The following is a 15,388-nucleotide window of genomic DNA, read 5'->3' on the forward strand; positions in this document are numbered from 1 at the left end:
TGTTAATTTAGACTTGTAACTCTAGTTTATGACTGATATTGCTCAGTCTCAAAGTGAATGGTGGAAGTGGCACTGGAGAGGAAAGAACACTTGGTTGTAACATGATACCATTGACACCATGTAGGTCAGTCTGTTTGAAGCAGAAACAAATGGAGACTCCAACTGAGAGACCAGATGCAGTAAAACAGAAGTGGTATACATATGCCCTAATCTTATGAGATAAGCTCTAGGGTATGACCGGTGTCGTGTTAACTGTGAATCTCTTCAGTTTGTTTTGGTTTGAACACTAACCTTTCAGATTCTTACCATTGCCCCCAACCCCGGTCTCCCAAATACTCATGAATGAAATCGTCTCTATCAGGGGCCTCAGGGCTGAGCTTTATCCTCATTATTTACCTTTGGGACCAGGTGGGCCAGGAGGTCTTGCAGATCCTGGCTGTCCTTGGATTCCAGGCAATCCTGTTGGCCCTGGGATTCCTGGATCTCCGGGAGGTCCTTGGTATCCTGATGGGATTAAGCAATGGAATCAGTATGACACAAACTGATCACATTACCAATCGGAATTCATCTTTAACTCACGTCTTACACATGTGAAATAATCACATATCCACTGCTATTGACCCCTTTAGCCCTGTACATCACAACTTTAAAGAAAGTAAACTGATTACTTGTTGAATTCAAAGGAAATGTGCTTCCTCCATGCACATTAGCTCACTCAAGATCATGGAATCACCTTCTCACAGCAGACTGGGGTGAGGGGGGAGCTACACCACGTGGGCTGCAGTAACTCAGGAAGACAGCTCCCCATCCACCACTGCAAGACAAAAGATGCTGTCCTTGCCAGTGACAACTACATAAAAACAACAATCTCACTAGTTTCTAAAGGATTGTCTCATTTAACACTTACAGAAAGATGTGGGGCAGATGGGTTGTAAGCTCCTTTGGTTCTTTACCTAATTGCATCCTCTTATCCCTTACCCTGCCTGCCATGCTGACCTCCATCTACATACCCATTACCAGCAACTCCTGGCTATTCTTCTAAAGTTAGTACCTGGGAAACCTGGAGTACCCAGATCACCACCGACCCCTTTGCACCCAGGGGCACCCGGCCTTCCATCGATACCAGGAGAACCAGCTTCACCCGGGAAACCATCGACACCTAGGAGCAGGAGAAATGAAAACCATTACTTACACAGCCCCTCGGGAGTGCAGCTGGTGATATCGGTATGTTTACTGTGTAGAGGTTGATTTATTGTCTGCATTATTGCTCAATGTATATTCATAAGATCAAAACAAAAAAATCAGGAATGTAGAACATCCGAAACAACTAGAATAAGAACTGGAAATGTTGCACGTAACAACTGGTCCACCAGTATGTGGCTGCTTTACCCCTGAAATGTTAATCAGCCAATACTGAATATTGTTGCCATTTTCAGAATTAACAACATTTTTCTTTGTATTTATTAAGTAACAGATTCAGTAAATAAATGTTTAATTGTTTTATAGATATGTACTCAATTCCCATGGTATTTATCAATGGTATTGCTCTGAAACAAGGTACTGAAATAACTCAAGAATCACTGAGTTAGAATTCAGTTTTGAAACTTCGTTGTCAGACCAATCTCTGTGAGCAGTAGAAAGTCACCATGAAACCTTCTGTAAAATCCCAATCCTCCACCAATGTGCCACATGGAACTGTGGGAGTCCTAACTGTGCATGACCTCCAATCCATCATTGCACACGTCACTTAATGTGTCCAGCCAATTAGGGAAGGATAATAATGTTTCCCACATCACAAAACACACTTTTCTTTCAATACTGTTGGGTGGTATTTAATCTTCATGATGGGGCCTTGCAAAGAGCAGAATCCCATGTCACCTGTCCTGTTCTTTTTTTAAAGAGAGGTTTTAAGAGAGGAAGTGATGAGCTGTCTACTAAAATTAAAACTGCAAACAGCTTGTGAGGCCTTGTATTTGTTGTAATAAGTTGTAACAATAGAAGCAGCCTCAATGGGTGTGGCCAGCTCTCACAGACCAGGATTTCTAAATTTTTTTTAGCTTTGAGCTTGAAGCATTTGTTGTTGGAGGTTGAACGGGAGAGAGGCTGCTGGAGGCTTGAACAACTGGAAGCTATTTTTTCCCTCTCTGGGTTATAGCGAAGCTGGGTTTCTCTTGGCTCCTGACTTCCCTGGGAGACAAACCTATTTTTCTGAATTTGACTTTTTGTCAAGGGATGTGTGTATGGGATGTTACTCTTGTTATAGTTAATGAGTAATGGTCACACTATCTGTTATTCTGTTAAGTTTTCTAATAGAGTTCAGTTATTCTAAGTTCTTTTCTCTTTGGTTGTATTTTAACTAGTGCTGAACTAAATTGTGTTTTGTTAAACATAGAGGAGTTTGACAAATTGAATTGCATCTGGAACAAAGCACATTACATTTGCCTTTAAAATAAGAAAACATTAGGGTGTAGGCTACCCTCTCCAAATGTTTTGAGGGGTCTGGTCTGGTCGAGAACAACACCTCTGATGTGGATAGCCCTCAGGAAGTTACCATCCATTAGGTAGTTAGTTTGTCAACACTGGGCTTTCTCTGTGGATTAGGAGCTAAGGAGGTAGAAATCTTCTCTAGAGGGCTGCTGGCTAATCAGTAACCAGCAACTCTCAACAATGCCAGCCTATCAGCGCCATCGGGAACAGTGGCTGTTGTCAGAGGTCAAAGATCAATGAGGGACTGAGACCGTAACAGTGAGGACGGGGTAAGGATCCTCTTGAAGGTTGCTGACTGGGGGTGTGGGGGAGGGGATCGAAATAAACATGTGGGTGTCGTTCTCAAACAGGCTGCCCCATCCCAGCCCTTCCCAAGGCTGGATCCCTTGACCAGGAAGGGAGCGCCTTTGAATGAGAAGCCCAGCCTGGAATTTGCCAGCTGCCCATGTGGCCACTCACCTGGCCCCTGCTGGAGGAATACCTGGGGGCAGCAGAATAAGGGCTTTAGGGGGGCATTTATTTCTCACTTCAGGTCTCAATCAGTGTCCACGTGGTAAGGCAATCCACAAGCCCCTCCACCAGGACTGAATCAGGGCAGAGGGGAGGCAATGGTGTAATGGTATTGGCACAAGATGAGTAATCGAGGACCCATGTTAATGTACTGGGGAGCAATGGTTCAAGTCTCATCGTAGCAGAAATCTGAAGTTAATAAAAAGCTAACCCAGTGGTGACTATCAATTATCACTAAAAACCCACTTGGATAGGGATGGAATCTGCCATCCTTACCTGGTCTGGCCTACATGGGACACCAGACTCACAGCAATGGGGTTGACTGTCAACAATTTGGGATGGCCTAGCCAGTGACACCTGCATTTCGTATGCAATTTTTAAAAAATGCAGCCATGACACACCCATCCACCTGGCTGTGTATACACACTCCCCCCGCCCCCAGGGGGAGGGGGGAGGGGCTGCAAAGCCAAACGCTGCCTGACATCTCCTTCTGAAGATTTTTATATTCTTCATCACTTCTTCAATCCTCAATTGGCACCTTATTGAAAACTTTCTGTAAATGCATCTATGTTAAAGCTATTGTATCTGCTTCACCAATTTTTCACATTAAAGAGACCCTTCTGATTTTCTCATTACAAAGTATTTCACATCAGACACTCAGAATCTTAACAAATCTGTTGAACACAAACTTTCATTGAAGGACCTCTGCTGGTTATACTTGATTAAGCCACAGGTTTCTCAATTCCAAATAATTTGATCCCAAATTATAGATTCTAACTTAATGTTGAAAAATGTGGTAATGGAAAAACACAGCAGGCCAGGCAGTATCTGAGGGAGCAGGAGAAGCCCTTCTTCAGGAATGAGCCTTTCCTCACTTGCTCCTAGTCTACAACTTAATGCTGAGGAATGTAACACTTTCCAACATCTCATGTCTTAGCTCCGGATTTCCCATTCACATGATGGATTAGATACCGCGTAAACGTAATAGATAGGGTGGCTCAGTGGTGAGCAGTGTGGCCTCACAGTTCCAGGCACATTAGATTAGATTACTTACAGCGTGGAAACAGGCCCTTCGGCCCAACAAGTCCACACCGACCCGCCGAAGCGCAACCCACCCATACCCCTACATTTACCCCTTACCTAACACAATAGGCAATTTAGCATGGCCAATTCACCTGACCCGCACATCTTTGGACTGTGGGAGGAAACCGGAGCACCCGGAGGAAACCCACGCAGACACAGGGAGAACGTGCAAACTCCACACAGTCAGTCGCCTGAGGCGAGAATTGAACCCAGATCTCTGGCGCTGTGAGGCAGCAGTACTAACCACTGTGCCACCGTGCCGCCCAAAAACAGAGAAGATAGGAGCAGGAGGAGGCCATTCAGCCCTTCAAGCCTGCTCTGCCAATCATCCTGATCATGGCTGATTGTCCAACTCAAGAGCCTAATCCTGCTTTCTCTCCTTAACCTTTGATCCCATCCGCCCAAGTGCTATATCTCGCCGCTGCAAATGTGTTGCTGGTCAAAGCACAGCAGGTTAGGCAGCATCTCAGGAATAGAGAATTCGACGTTTCGAGCATAAGCCCTTCATCTCGCCGCCTCTTGAATATATTCAATGTTTTGTCATCAACTACTTCCTGTGGCAATGAATCCCACAGGCCCACCACTCTTTGGCTGAAGAAATGTCTCCTCATCTCCATCCTAAATGCTCCACTCTGAACCCTTGGACTGTAACACTTGGTTCTGGACACACTCACCATCAGGAACATCCTCCCTGCATCTACCTTGTCTCGTCCTGTTGGAATTTTATACGTCTCTCTGAGATCCCCCTCTGAACTGCAGTGAAAACAATCCGAACCGAGTCAATCTGCCCTCATCCATCTGTCCTGCCAACCCCGGAATCAGCCTGGTAAACCTTTGCTGCACTCGCTCGAGAGCAAGAGCATCCTTCCCCAGAAAAGGAAACCAAAACTGCACACAGTATTCGGGGTGTAGCCTCACTAAGGCCCTGTATAACAACAACAACACATCCCTGCTCCTGTACTTGAACCCTCTCACAACATCCCCTTTCCCTTCTTTACCTCCTGCTGCACCTGCCTGGTGCACAAGGACACCCAGGTCCCACTGCACACTCCCCTCTCCCAATGTACAGCCATTCAGGTAGGAATCTGCCGCCTTGTTTTTGCTTCCAGAGTGAATATCCTCACATTTATCCAAATTATACTGCATTTGCCATTGATTTGCCCACTCACCCAACCTGTCCAGATCATGCTGAAGGATCTCTGCAATCTCATCACAGTTCACCACCCCCCCCCCCCCCCACCCCAACTTGGTATCATCTGCAAACTTGAGATGTTATATTTTGTTCCCTCGCCCAAATCATTAATATACATTGTGAATAGCTGGGGTCTCAGCACTGATCCCTGAGGCAGCCCACTAGTTACTGCCAGCCAATTTGAAAATGATCCATTAATTCTTACTCTTTGTTTCTCTCTGCCAACCAGTTTTCTATCTATCTCAATACACTCCCCCAGTCCCATGTGCTTTAATCTTGCACAATAATCTCTTATGCAGGATGTTGTTAAATTCTTTCTGAAAGTCCAAATAAACCACATCGACTGGCTCCCCCTTGTCAACTCTACTCATTACATTTTCATAGAATTCCAACAGATTTGTCAAGCACGAATCCATCCTGACTTTGTCTGATTCTATCACTGCTTTCTAATGCTCCGCTATAAAGTCCTTGATAACGAATTCGAGAATTTTCCTCACTACCGATGTTAGGTTTACTGGTCTATAATTCCCTGGCTTTTCACTACCTCCCTTTCTCAATACTGAAGTGACACTAGCTACCCTCCAGTCTACAGGGACTGTACCAGAGTCTACAGAATCCTAGAAGATGACCACCAATGCATCCACTATTTCTAGAGCAATTTCCTTGAGTACACTGGGATGTAGATTATCAGGCGCTGGGGATTTATCTGCCTTCATTCCCATCAATCTTCCCATGCCATTTCTCTACTCATAATGATCTCTCTCAGTTCTTCCCTCTGACTAAATCTTGCCTTCTCCAACATGTCTGGTTAGCGAGTTTTGAAGAGATGTGTAGCTCAGGTTGAGGTTCTGGATGTAGGTTTGCTCACTGAGCTGGAAGATTCATTTTCAGACATTGTGTCACCATACTAAGAAACATCAGTGAGCATCCGGATGAAGCACTGGTACCATGGCCCGCTTTTTATTTGTGTATTTAGGTTTCCTTGGGTTGGTAATGCCTTTACCTGTGATGATATCATTTCTAGTGGTGATGTCATTTCCTGTTCTTTTTCTCGGGGGTAGTAAGTGGGATCCAAATCAATGTGTTTGTTGATAGAGTTCCAGTTGGAATGTCATGCTTCTAGGAATTCTCATCCGTGTCGCTGTTTGGGCTTATCCTAGGATGGATGTGTTGTCCCAGTCGAAGTGGTGTCCTTCGTCATCCATATGTGAGGATACTAATGAGAGAGGGTCATGTCTTTTTGTGGCTAGCTGATGTTCATGTATCCTGGTGGCTAGTTTTCTGCCTGTTTGTCCAATGTAGTGTTTGTTACAGTTCTTACATGGTATTTTGTAAATTACATTAGTTTTGCTCATTGTCTGTATAGGACATTTCGAGTTCATTAGCTGCTGTTTTAGTGTGTTGGCGGGTTTGTGATGCCAAGGGGTCTGAGTAGTCTGGCAGTTATTTCCAAGATTCTCAACTTTATCAACAAACACATTGATTTGGATCCCATTTACCACCTCCTGAGAAAAAGAACAGGAAATGACATCGCCACAGGAAATGATGTCACAACATGAAATAACATCACCCACACAAGGAAACTTAAATACACATATCGAAAGCGAGCCATGCCACCGGAGGCTCACTAATGATGTTACCTAGCATGGTGCCAAAACGTCTGAAAGTGAACCTTCCAGCTCAGCGAGCAAACCTACACCCAGAACATATCTGGTATCTGATTTGTGTTCTTTTTTGTGAAGACAGAACCAAAGTATGTGTTCAGTTGCTCAGCCATTTCTTTGTCCCTGCTTATACATTCCCCCATTTCTGTCTGTCAGGGACATACATTTATCTTCACCAATCACTTTCTCTTCACATGCCTATAGAAATGCTTAGTGTCAGTCTTTATGTTCCCTGCAGCTTACTTTTGCATTGTATTTTCCCTTCCTTAATCAATCCCTTGGTCCTTCTTTGCTAAATTCTAAACTGCTCTCAATCCTCAGATCTATTATTTTTCTTGGCCAATCTGTATGTTTCTTCCTTGGATTGGATACTATCTCTCATTTCCTTTGTAAGCCATGAATTGTCCCTCTTACTCAGCTTACTTCTGTGCTGGACAGGAATAAACAGTTGTTGCAGATCACCCATGTGTTCCTGAATGTTTGCCATGGCCTATGCACTGTCATCCCTTTAAGTAGCTCTCCCCAGTCTATTAAGGACAACTCATGCCTCTTCTCCAGGTTCGATTCCACCTTTGAGTGACTGTGTGGAATTTGCGTGTTCTCCCAGTGTGTTCGTGAGTTTCCTTCCACAGTCCAAAGGTGTGCAGGTGAGGTGGACTGGCCATGCTAAATTGCCCACAGTGTTCAGGGAAATGCAGGCAAGGAGGATTAGCCATAGGAAATGCAGGATTACTGGGATAGGGCTGTAGGGTGGCTCTGAGTAGGAAGCTTTTTGGAATGTTAGTGTGGACACAATGGGCAGAATAGCCTGCTTCCAAACTGTAGAGATTCTATTCCATAAATCACTCAGCTACATATCAAGTAAAACTGTCACTACTGTACCTTATAACATGGCTTCATCCCAGTTTCAGGACAGTGTACTCTATTTCGTCAGAGTGAAGTTTCTAAGATGCACACTAGCTAACTTTCTACAACTACAATTATATCAGAAAGGGTGGTTTTGTGCTGTGCACAGGTGATATGATGTTTGAAGTGCTGTCACAGACATGATGGGTGGAATGGCCTCCTTTTTCACTGTGACTCTAGTGAAGGGCTGAAGGGATCAATGCTGGGGGCAGTATTATTTACAATTTCTCTCAAGGACTTGGACAAAATGACTTAGTATTTCCCTTAGTCAGATCAATCAGTCTTCTTCCACACAAAACATTTAGGTGGAATGTTCCCATTTGGCTAAAGCAACATTGGGGTAAACGTTAGTGAAAATCTGAGAAAAATTTCAAAACAGTTTTTTGAGAGCCTTCCCCACCACTTCCTCCAAAGATACAGCAGATCAGGAGACATCGCTTTTGGGATTCACCTTCTGGGAAAAGACTTCAACCTAACAGTTCACACTGTCCTGAAAAATAATGTTGGGTGTCAATAGACAGTGCCATGATCAAATGATCCACTTAGACATTGGAACTTCTGATAATTAAACAGGTACATATTTACCTGGAGCTCCAGGGTCACCAATCTGCCCTTTGATTCCAGGCAATCCGTTCAAACTAATAGAGTCACCAATATCACCTGTTAAGAGAAGCATTAATAGTTTATTTTTAAAAGAAGACAGTATAATGAGTCCTAATATTAGGATGAGACATGAAGGCTCAGTTAGGGCACTTGAGAGTTACAAATTAGCCAGGAAAAAGCTAAAGAGAGAGCTCAGAAGAGCCAGGAGGAGACATGAGAAGTCATTGGTGGATAGGATCAAGGAAAACTAAAGCTTCCATTGGTATATCAGGAATAAAAGAATGATTAAAGTAACATTAGGCCAATCAGGGATAGTAGTGGGAAGTTGTACATGAGAAGATAAGGGAAGCACTAAATGAATATTTTTCTTCAGTATTCACACAGGAAAAAGACAATGTTGTCAAGGAGAATACTGAGATGCAAGCCACTAGACTAGATGGGATAGAGGTTCACAAGGAGGAGGTGTTAGCAATTCTGGAAAGTGTAAAAACAGGTAAGTCCCCTGGGCCAGATGGGATTTATCCTCAGATTCTCTGGGAAGCCAGGGAGATTTTCAAGCCTTTGGTTTTGATCTTTATGTCATCATTACCTGCTAGAGGCTAGCAAATGTTGTCCCCTTGTTCAAGAACAGGGAGTAGAGTCAACCCCAGAAATTATAGACCAGTGAGCCTTACTTCGGTTGTGGTAAAGTGTTGGAAAAGGTTAGAAGAGATAGGATTTATAACCATCTAGAAAGGAATACGTTGATTAGGAATAGTCAACAAGGTTTTGTGAAGAGTAGATCATGCCTCACAAACCTTACTGAGTTCTTTGAGAAGGTGATCAAACAGGTGGATGAGGGTAAAGTGGTTGATGTGGTGTATATGGATTTAGTAAGGCATTTGATAAGGTTCCCCACGGTACGCTGTTGCACAAAATACAGAGGCATGGGATTGAGGGTGATTTCGCGGTTCGGATCAGAAATTGGCTAGCTGAAAGAAGACAGAGGGTGATGATTGATGGGAGTTCAGTTACTAGTGGGGTACCACAAGGATCTGTTTTGGGTCCACTGTTGTTTGTCATTTTTATAAATGACCTGGATGGGGACATAGAAGGATGGGTTAGTAAATTTACGGATGACACTAAGGTTGGTGGAGCTGAGGATAGTGATGAAGGATGTTGTAGGTTAAGAGAGACATCAATAAGCTGCAGAACTGGGCCGAGAGGTGGCAAATGGAGTTTAATGCAGAAAAGTGTGAAGTGATTCACTTTGCAAGGAGTAATGTGAATGCAGAATACTGGGCTAATGGTAAGATTTTTGGCAGTGTAGATGAGCAGAGAGATCTTGGTGCCTAAGAACACAGATCCCTGAGGTTGCCACCCAGGTTGAGAGGGTTGTTAAGAAGGCATACAATGTGCTAGCTTTTATTGGTAGAGAGATTGAGTTTTGGAACCATGAGATCATGCTGCAGCTGGTTCGGTCACATTTGAAGTATTGTGTACAGTTCTGTCACCACATAGGAAGGATATGGAAGCTTTGAACAGGGTTCAGAAAAGATTTACTAGGATGTTGCCTGGTATGGAGGGAAGGTCTTATGAGGAAAGGCTGAGGGACTTGAGGCTGTTTATGTTAGAGAGATGGTTGAGAGGTGACATAATTGAAACATGTAAGATAATCAGAAGGTTAGATAGGGTGGAAAGTGAGAGCTTTTTTCCTCGGATGGTGATGGCTAGCATGAGGGGACATAGCTTTAAATTGAAGTGTGATAGATATAGGACAGATGTCAGAGGTAGGTTCTTTACTCAGAGTAGTAGGGACATGGAACGCACTGCCTACAACTCGCACTCACCAACTTTATGGGCATTTAAATGGTTATTGGATAAACATATGGATGAAAATGGAATAGTGTAGGATAGATAGGTTTCAGATTGGTTCCAAAGGTTGGCGCAACATCGAGGGCCGAAGGGCCTGTACTGTGCTGTAATGTTCAATGTTCTATAATAAATAAGATTTGGCTGAATTTGAGAATGCATTCATGTTCTTTGAGGATGTAACAAGTAGGGTGGACAACCGTTGGATTGAGTATGTTTGGATTTCCAGAAGACATTTGATAAGTTAGTACATAAACGCTTTACAGCATAAGCTAAGAGCTTACAGTGTCAGAGGTGATATCTTCACATGGACAGAGGATCCAGTGACCATAGGCAAAAGTGAGGACTGCAGATGTTGGAAACCAGAGTCTAGATTAGAGTGGTGCTGGAAAAGCACAGCAGGTCAGACAGCATCTGAGGAGCAGGAAAATCGGCGTTTCGGGCAAAAGCCCTTCATCAAGAATTCCTGATGTTGATTTTCCTGCTCCTCGGATGCTGCCTGACCTGCTGTGCTTTTCCAGCACCACTTTGACATAAAGATCCAGTGACCATGTCCATGTGAAGATATCACTTCTGACACTGTAATCGCTTATCTTACAGAGTCAGGGTTAATAGACTATTTTCAGGTTGGCAAACAGATTTAAAGTAATTAGTAAAAGAAGCAATTAAGTGATTAGACTTACAGTGTGGAAACAGGCCCTTCGGCCCAACAAGTCCACACCGACCCGCCGAAGCGAAACCCACCCATACCCCTACATTACCCCTTACCTAACACTACGGGCAATTTAGCATGGCCAATTCACCTGACCCGCACATCTTTGGACTGTGGGAGGAAACCGGAGCACCCGGAGGAAACCCACGCAGACACGGGGAGAACGTGCAAACTCCACACAGTCAGTCACCTGAGTCGGGAATTGAACCCGGGTCTTCAGGCGCTGTGAGGCAGCAGTGCTAACCACTGTGCCACCGTGCCGCCCATGATATGAGGAAAAAAATCAGGGATTGAGTCTGGAATGCACAGCCTGAAAATGCAGTGAAACCACAAATAAACTAATTCAAAAGAAAATTGATTAGTTATTTGGAAAGAACAATGTGCAAGGTTACAGGGAGAAGACTAGAGAATGGCACCAGATGAAGTGATCATTCTGTGAGCTGACATAGACTCAATGGGTTTCATTCTGCACTGTGATTCTAGTGGGAATCAACACTGGGATTTCGACTATTTCCAGTATATCTCAATGACTTGGATGAAAGGATTAACTATTAGCAGTCAACCCAAACATAAATAGGAATGTAACATTTGCATGACAAAAGAGCCAGGCAAGGACCTTCTCCAACAAGAGAGAATTTAGCCATTGCCCTTTGACATTCAATGGTATCATCATCACTGAGTTCCCCCACTACCAACCACCTGTGGATTACCATTGACCAGAAACTCAACTGGATCAACCATTAAAAATACAATGGCGACAAGAGTAGCTGAGAGGCTGGGAATTTAATAGTGAATAACTATCCCCTGTCTCCACAAAGACTTCCACAAGGTACAAGTCAGGAGTGTGATGCATTACTCCTCACTTGCCTGGACAAGTGCAGCTCCAATAACACTCAAGAAGTTTGACACCATCCCGGACAAAACAGTATGCTTGATTGTCACCCCATACACTACCTTAAACAATTACAGTAGTGTGTAGCACCTACAGGATGCACTGCAGTAACTCACCCATGTTCTGAGCACAAACCCACAAGTTCAACTACTTAGAAAGACAAGGGCATCTGACCTATGGATACACCATCACCTCCACATTTCCCTCCAAGCTCCATACCACCGTGACTTCAAACTGTAGGCCACCCTTTCATTGTTGCTGGATCAGAAACCTGGAACTCCCTCTGTAACAGTGCTCTGGGTTTCTCTAACAAATCGAGGTGTTCAATGCTCTAACATGGCTATTTACCACCATCTCATCAAGGGGCAATTAGGGATGGGCAACAAATGCCAACATAGCCAGTGATGTCTATATCCCATGAACATACTTTCAACAAAGGAATGCAACTGTGAAGCAAACACAAAGTTTGCAAGTGGTAAAGGTTACATCAGTTGGCAAAAATTTGGCATAAAGTGGGAAAATAGGACATTGTCATTGTTTATAGGAAGAAAAGAAAATCAGAGTTTTATTTAAATGGAGTGAAACTGCTGAATTCTGTGGGCTGGCACGGTGGTTCAGTGGTGAGCACTGCTGTCTCACAGTGCCAGGGACCCAAGTTTAATTCCTGCCTCGGTAATCTGGTGGGTTTCCTCTCACAGTCCAAAGGTGTGTTGGTTAGGGTGGATTGGCCATGTTAAACTGCCCCATGGAGCCCAGTGTTGTGCAGGCCAGGTGGGTTAGCCATGGGAAATGCAGGGTACAGGATGTGTCTAGGTGGGATGCTGTTTGTCAGTGTGATCTCAATGGGCTGAATGGCCTGTTTCCCCACTGTAGGGATTATATTATTCTATAAAGATCTGAGTGTTCTTTTGCATGAATCCATAAAATGTTGATATACAAGTACAGAAAGTGATTGGGAAAACAAATAAAATGTTGACTTTTATTTCAAGAGGAATAATGTATTGAAGTTTGAATGTACTGATACATGTCTGCAGTGCATTGGGGAGTTTTGATTTGATCTATTATTGTCACATACCTAAGTACAGTTAAAAGTTTTGTTTTGTGTGCAGTACAGGTAGATCACACCGCATGAAATGTATTATAGTGATAGAACAGAGCGAAGAACACAGTGTCACAGCTGCAGAGAAACTGCAGAAAGAGTAAGATCAACATTTAAAGTTGAAATCTGAGAGATCCATTCAGAAGTCTAATAACAATGGAAGAGTATCTGTTTTTGAACCTGTTTGGATATGTGTAAAATTACTGCAGAGAGACTAGTATCCCATCATCACGTCACCTTTAACTCACACATACACAGTACATGTGCTCTGACCAGCTAGCTCAGGGCCAATCACTGGAATGAGGAGACTGTCCCAAATCTTCTGGTTATCTGGTCAGCCAGGACTCCCTGATTGGCCGAGATTAACAACTCCAATCAGGGATCTCATACTCAATGAGATCCACCTGGTTCCAATCCTGTGTTTAAGCTTCTGTATCTTCTGCCTGACAGAAGAGGTTATAACTGGGATGGAAGGGGTCTTTGATGAATTTGGCTGCCTTTTCAAGGCAGTGAAAGTGGAGACAGAGTCAATGAATAGAAGGTTGGCTTGTGGGATGGACTGGGCTGTGTTCACAACTCTCTATAGTTTCTCACAGTGTAGAGCAGTTGTCAGACCAAGTGTATTGCATCCAGAATGAATGAGGAAGTAGAGGCATTGTTGTGATTACTTGGCTGTCACATCAACGAGGCTGGTCCAGGACAGATTGTTAGGAGAAAGTGAGGACTGCAGATGCTGGAGATCAGAGCTGAAAAATGTGTTGTTGGAAAAGTGACGCTCTCCACCATCCCCACCTCAGTCCCATTGATGTAGATAGAGGTGGACCCTCCACCTTGCTCCCTGAAGCCAATGACCAGCTCTTTCATTTTGCTGATTGCTACCTTTTCACCAAATCACCAAGCACTTTGTCTCTTGTACTCTGTCTTGTCATTGTTTGATATCCGGCCTACAATGGTGGTAACATCAGCCATGTTGTAGATGGAGTTCAGATGAAATTTGGCAGCACAGTCATGAGTGTACAATCAGTATAGTAAGGGGCTGAGTACACAGGCTAGCGGGCAGCTGGTGTTGAGGATTATCATGGAGGAGTATTGTCACCTATTCTCACTGATTGTGGTCTGTGGGTCAGAAAATCAAGGATCCAATTGCAGAGGGCAGAACAGAGATCTACGAAATGGAGTTTGGAGATGAGTTTGTTTGGAATTATGATATTGAAGGCGAAGCTGTGGTCAATAAGTAGGAGCCTGACATCAGGTATCCCTGTTATCCAGATGTCGCAAGGATGAGCGTAGGGCCAGGAAAATGGTGTCTGTCAAGGATCTGTTGTAGTGATAGGCGAATTGCAAGGCATCGAGGCAGGCTGGGAGGCTGGAGTCGATGTGAGCCATGACTGACCTTTTGAAGCATTTCAGAATGACGGATATCAGAGCCACCAGGTGGTTGTAATTGTGGACTTCATGTGTTCTCTTTGGCACCAGGATGATGGCGGCCTTCATGAAGCAGATGGGGACGTCAGATTGTAGTAAAGTGAGATTAAAGATATCAGTGAATAACCCCATCAGCTGGAACGTGTCGGATCTGAGATTACACTTGCACCACCTACAGACTTAGCCTCTTGACTTCAGGATATTCAATGTTTGCCTTAGAAACAGTTCAGAGATTTACTCAACTAATTCCTGAGATGAGGGATTTGTCTAATGAGGAAAAGTTGAGCATGTTGAGCCTAAACTCATTCGATGTTATGTGAAATAATTCTGCAGAGACCAATATCCCATCACCAAGACCCCCTTATTTTACACGGGGAGAGTCCTTGACCCTGATCCAGCTCCCTCAGAGCCAGCTCTCAGAGTGAACAGAACCTCTGACACTCCTGTTTATATCTGTCAGCCAGGGCTCCCTGATTGGACCAGGTTAACAGCCCAATTAGGGATCTCATATGCCATGAGGTCCACCTGGCTGACCTTTTTACAATCATTACAGTATGACAAAGAAATGATCTTACTGAAACATTTAGGATTCAGGAAAGGGTTGCACAGTAACTGGTGAGAGGATGTTTTCTTTCATGAGGGAATGTAGGATATAATTTCAAAATAAAGGGGCACTCCATTTAAGATGAAGATAAGAGGGTATTTCTACTTCTAGTCATTGGTCGTAGGATTCACTTCCCCAGAAAGCAGCCAAGTCTGGGTCATTGAATATATTCAAGGCTGAGGTTGACAATTTTTTTGTTTCAAATCAAAGGTTATGGTAGATCACCAGGGAATTGGAGTTAAGGCCACAATCAGATCAACCATGAGCTTATTGAATAAAAGAAACAGGCTTGATGGGCTGAGTGGCCTACTTCTACTCAAATTCTCCGCATGTTATAATGTGAACCTGTCATTTACGAGA

At 43.8% G+C, this 15,388-nt stretch overlaps 1 protein-coding gene across 1 annotated transcript in view; it reads right to left on the bottom strand.

Moving 5' to 3' along the window:
- Nucleotides 1–15,388, bottom strand: part of LOC132821661 (collagen alpha-4(IV) chain-like) — a 266,111-nt gene that overhangs the window by 48,909 nt on the left and 201,814 nt on the right. The window contains exons 35-37 of the mRNA XM_060834370.1: nucleotides 8,428–8,502; nucleotides 1,052–1,159; nucleotides 397–504 (exon numbers count right to left, since the gene is read on the bottom strand). Of these exons, the coding sequence (XP_060690353.1) occupies nucleotides 397–504; nucleotides 1,052–1,159; nucleotides 8,428–8,502 (291 nt within the window). The remainder of the gene's footprint in view (nucleotides 1–396; nucleotides 505–1,051; nucleotides 1,160–8,427; nucleotides 8,503–15,388) is intronic.

The sequence above is a fragment of the Hemiscyllium ocellatum genome, chromosome 13, assembly GCF_020745735.1.
Source record: "Hemiscyllium ocellatum isolate sHemOce1 chromosome 13, sHemOce1.pat.X.cur, whole genome shotgun sequence".
NCBI lineage: Eukaryota > Metazoa > Chordata > Chondrichthyes > Orectolobiformes > Hemiscylliidae > Hemiscyllium > Hemiscyllium ocellatum.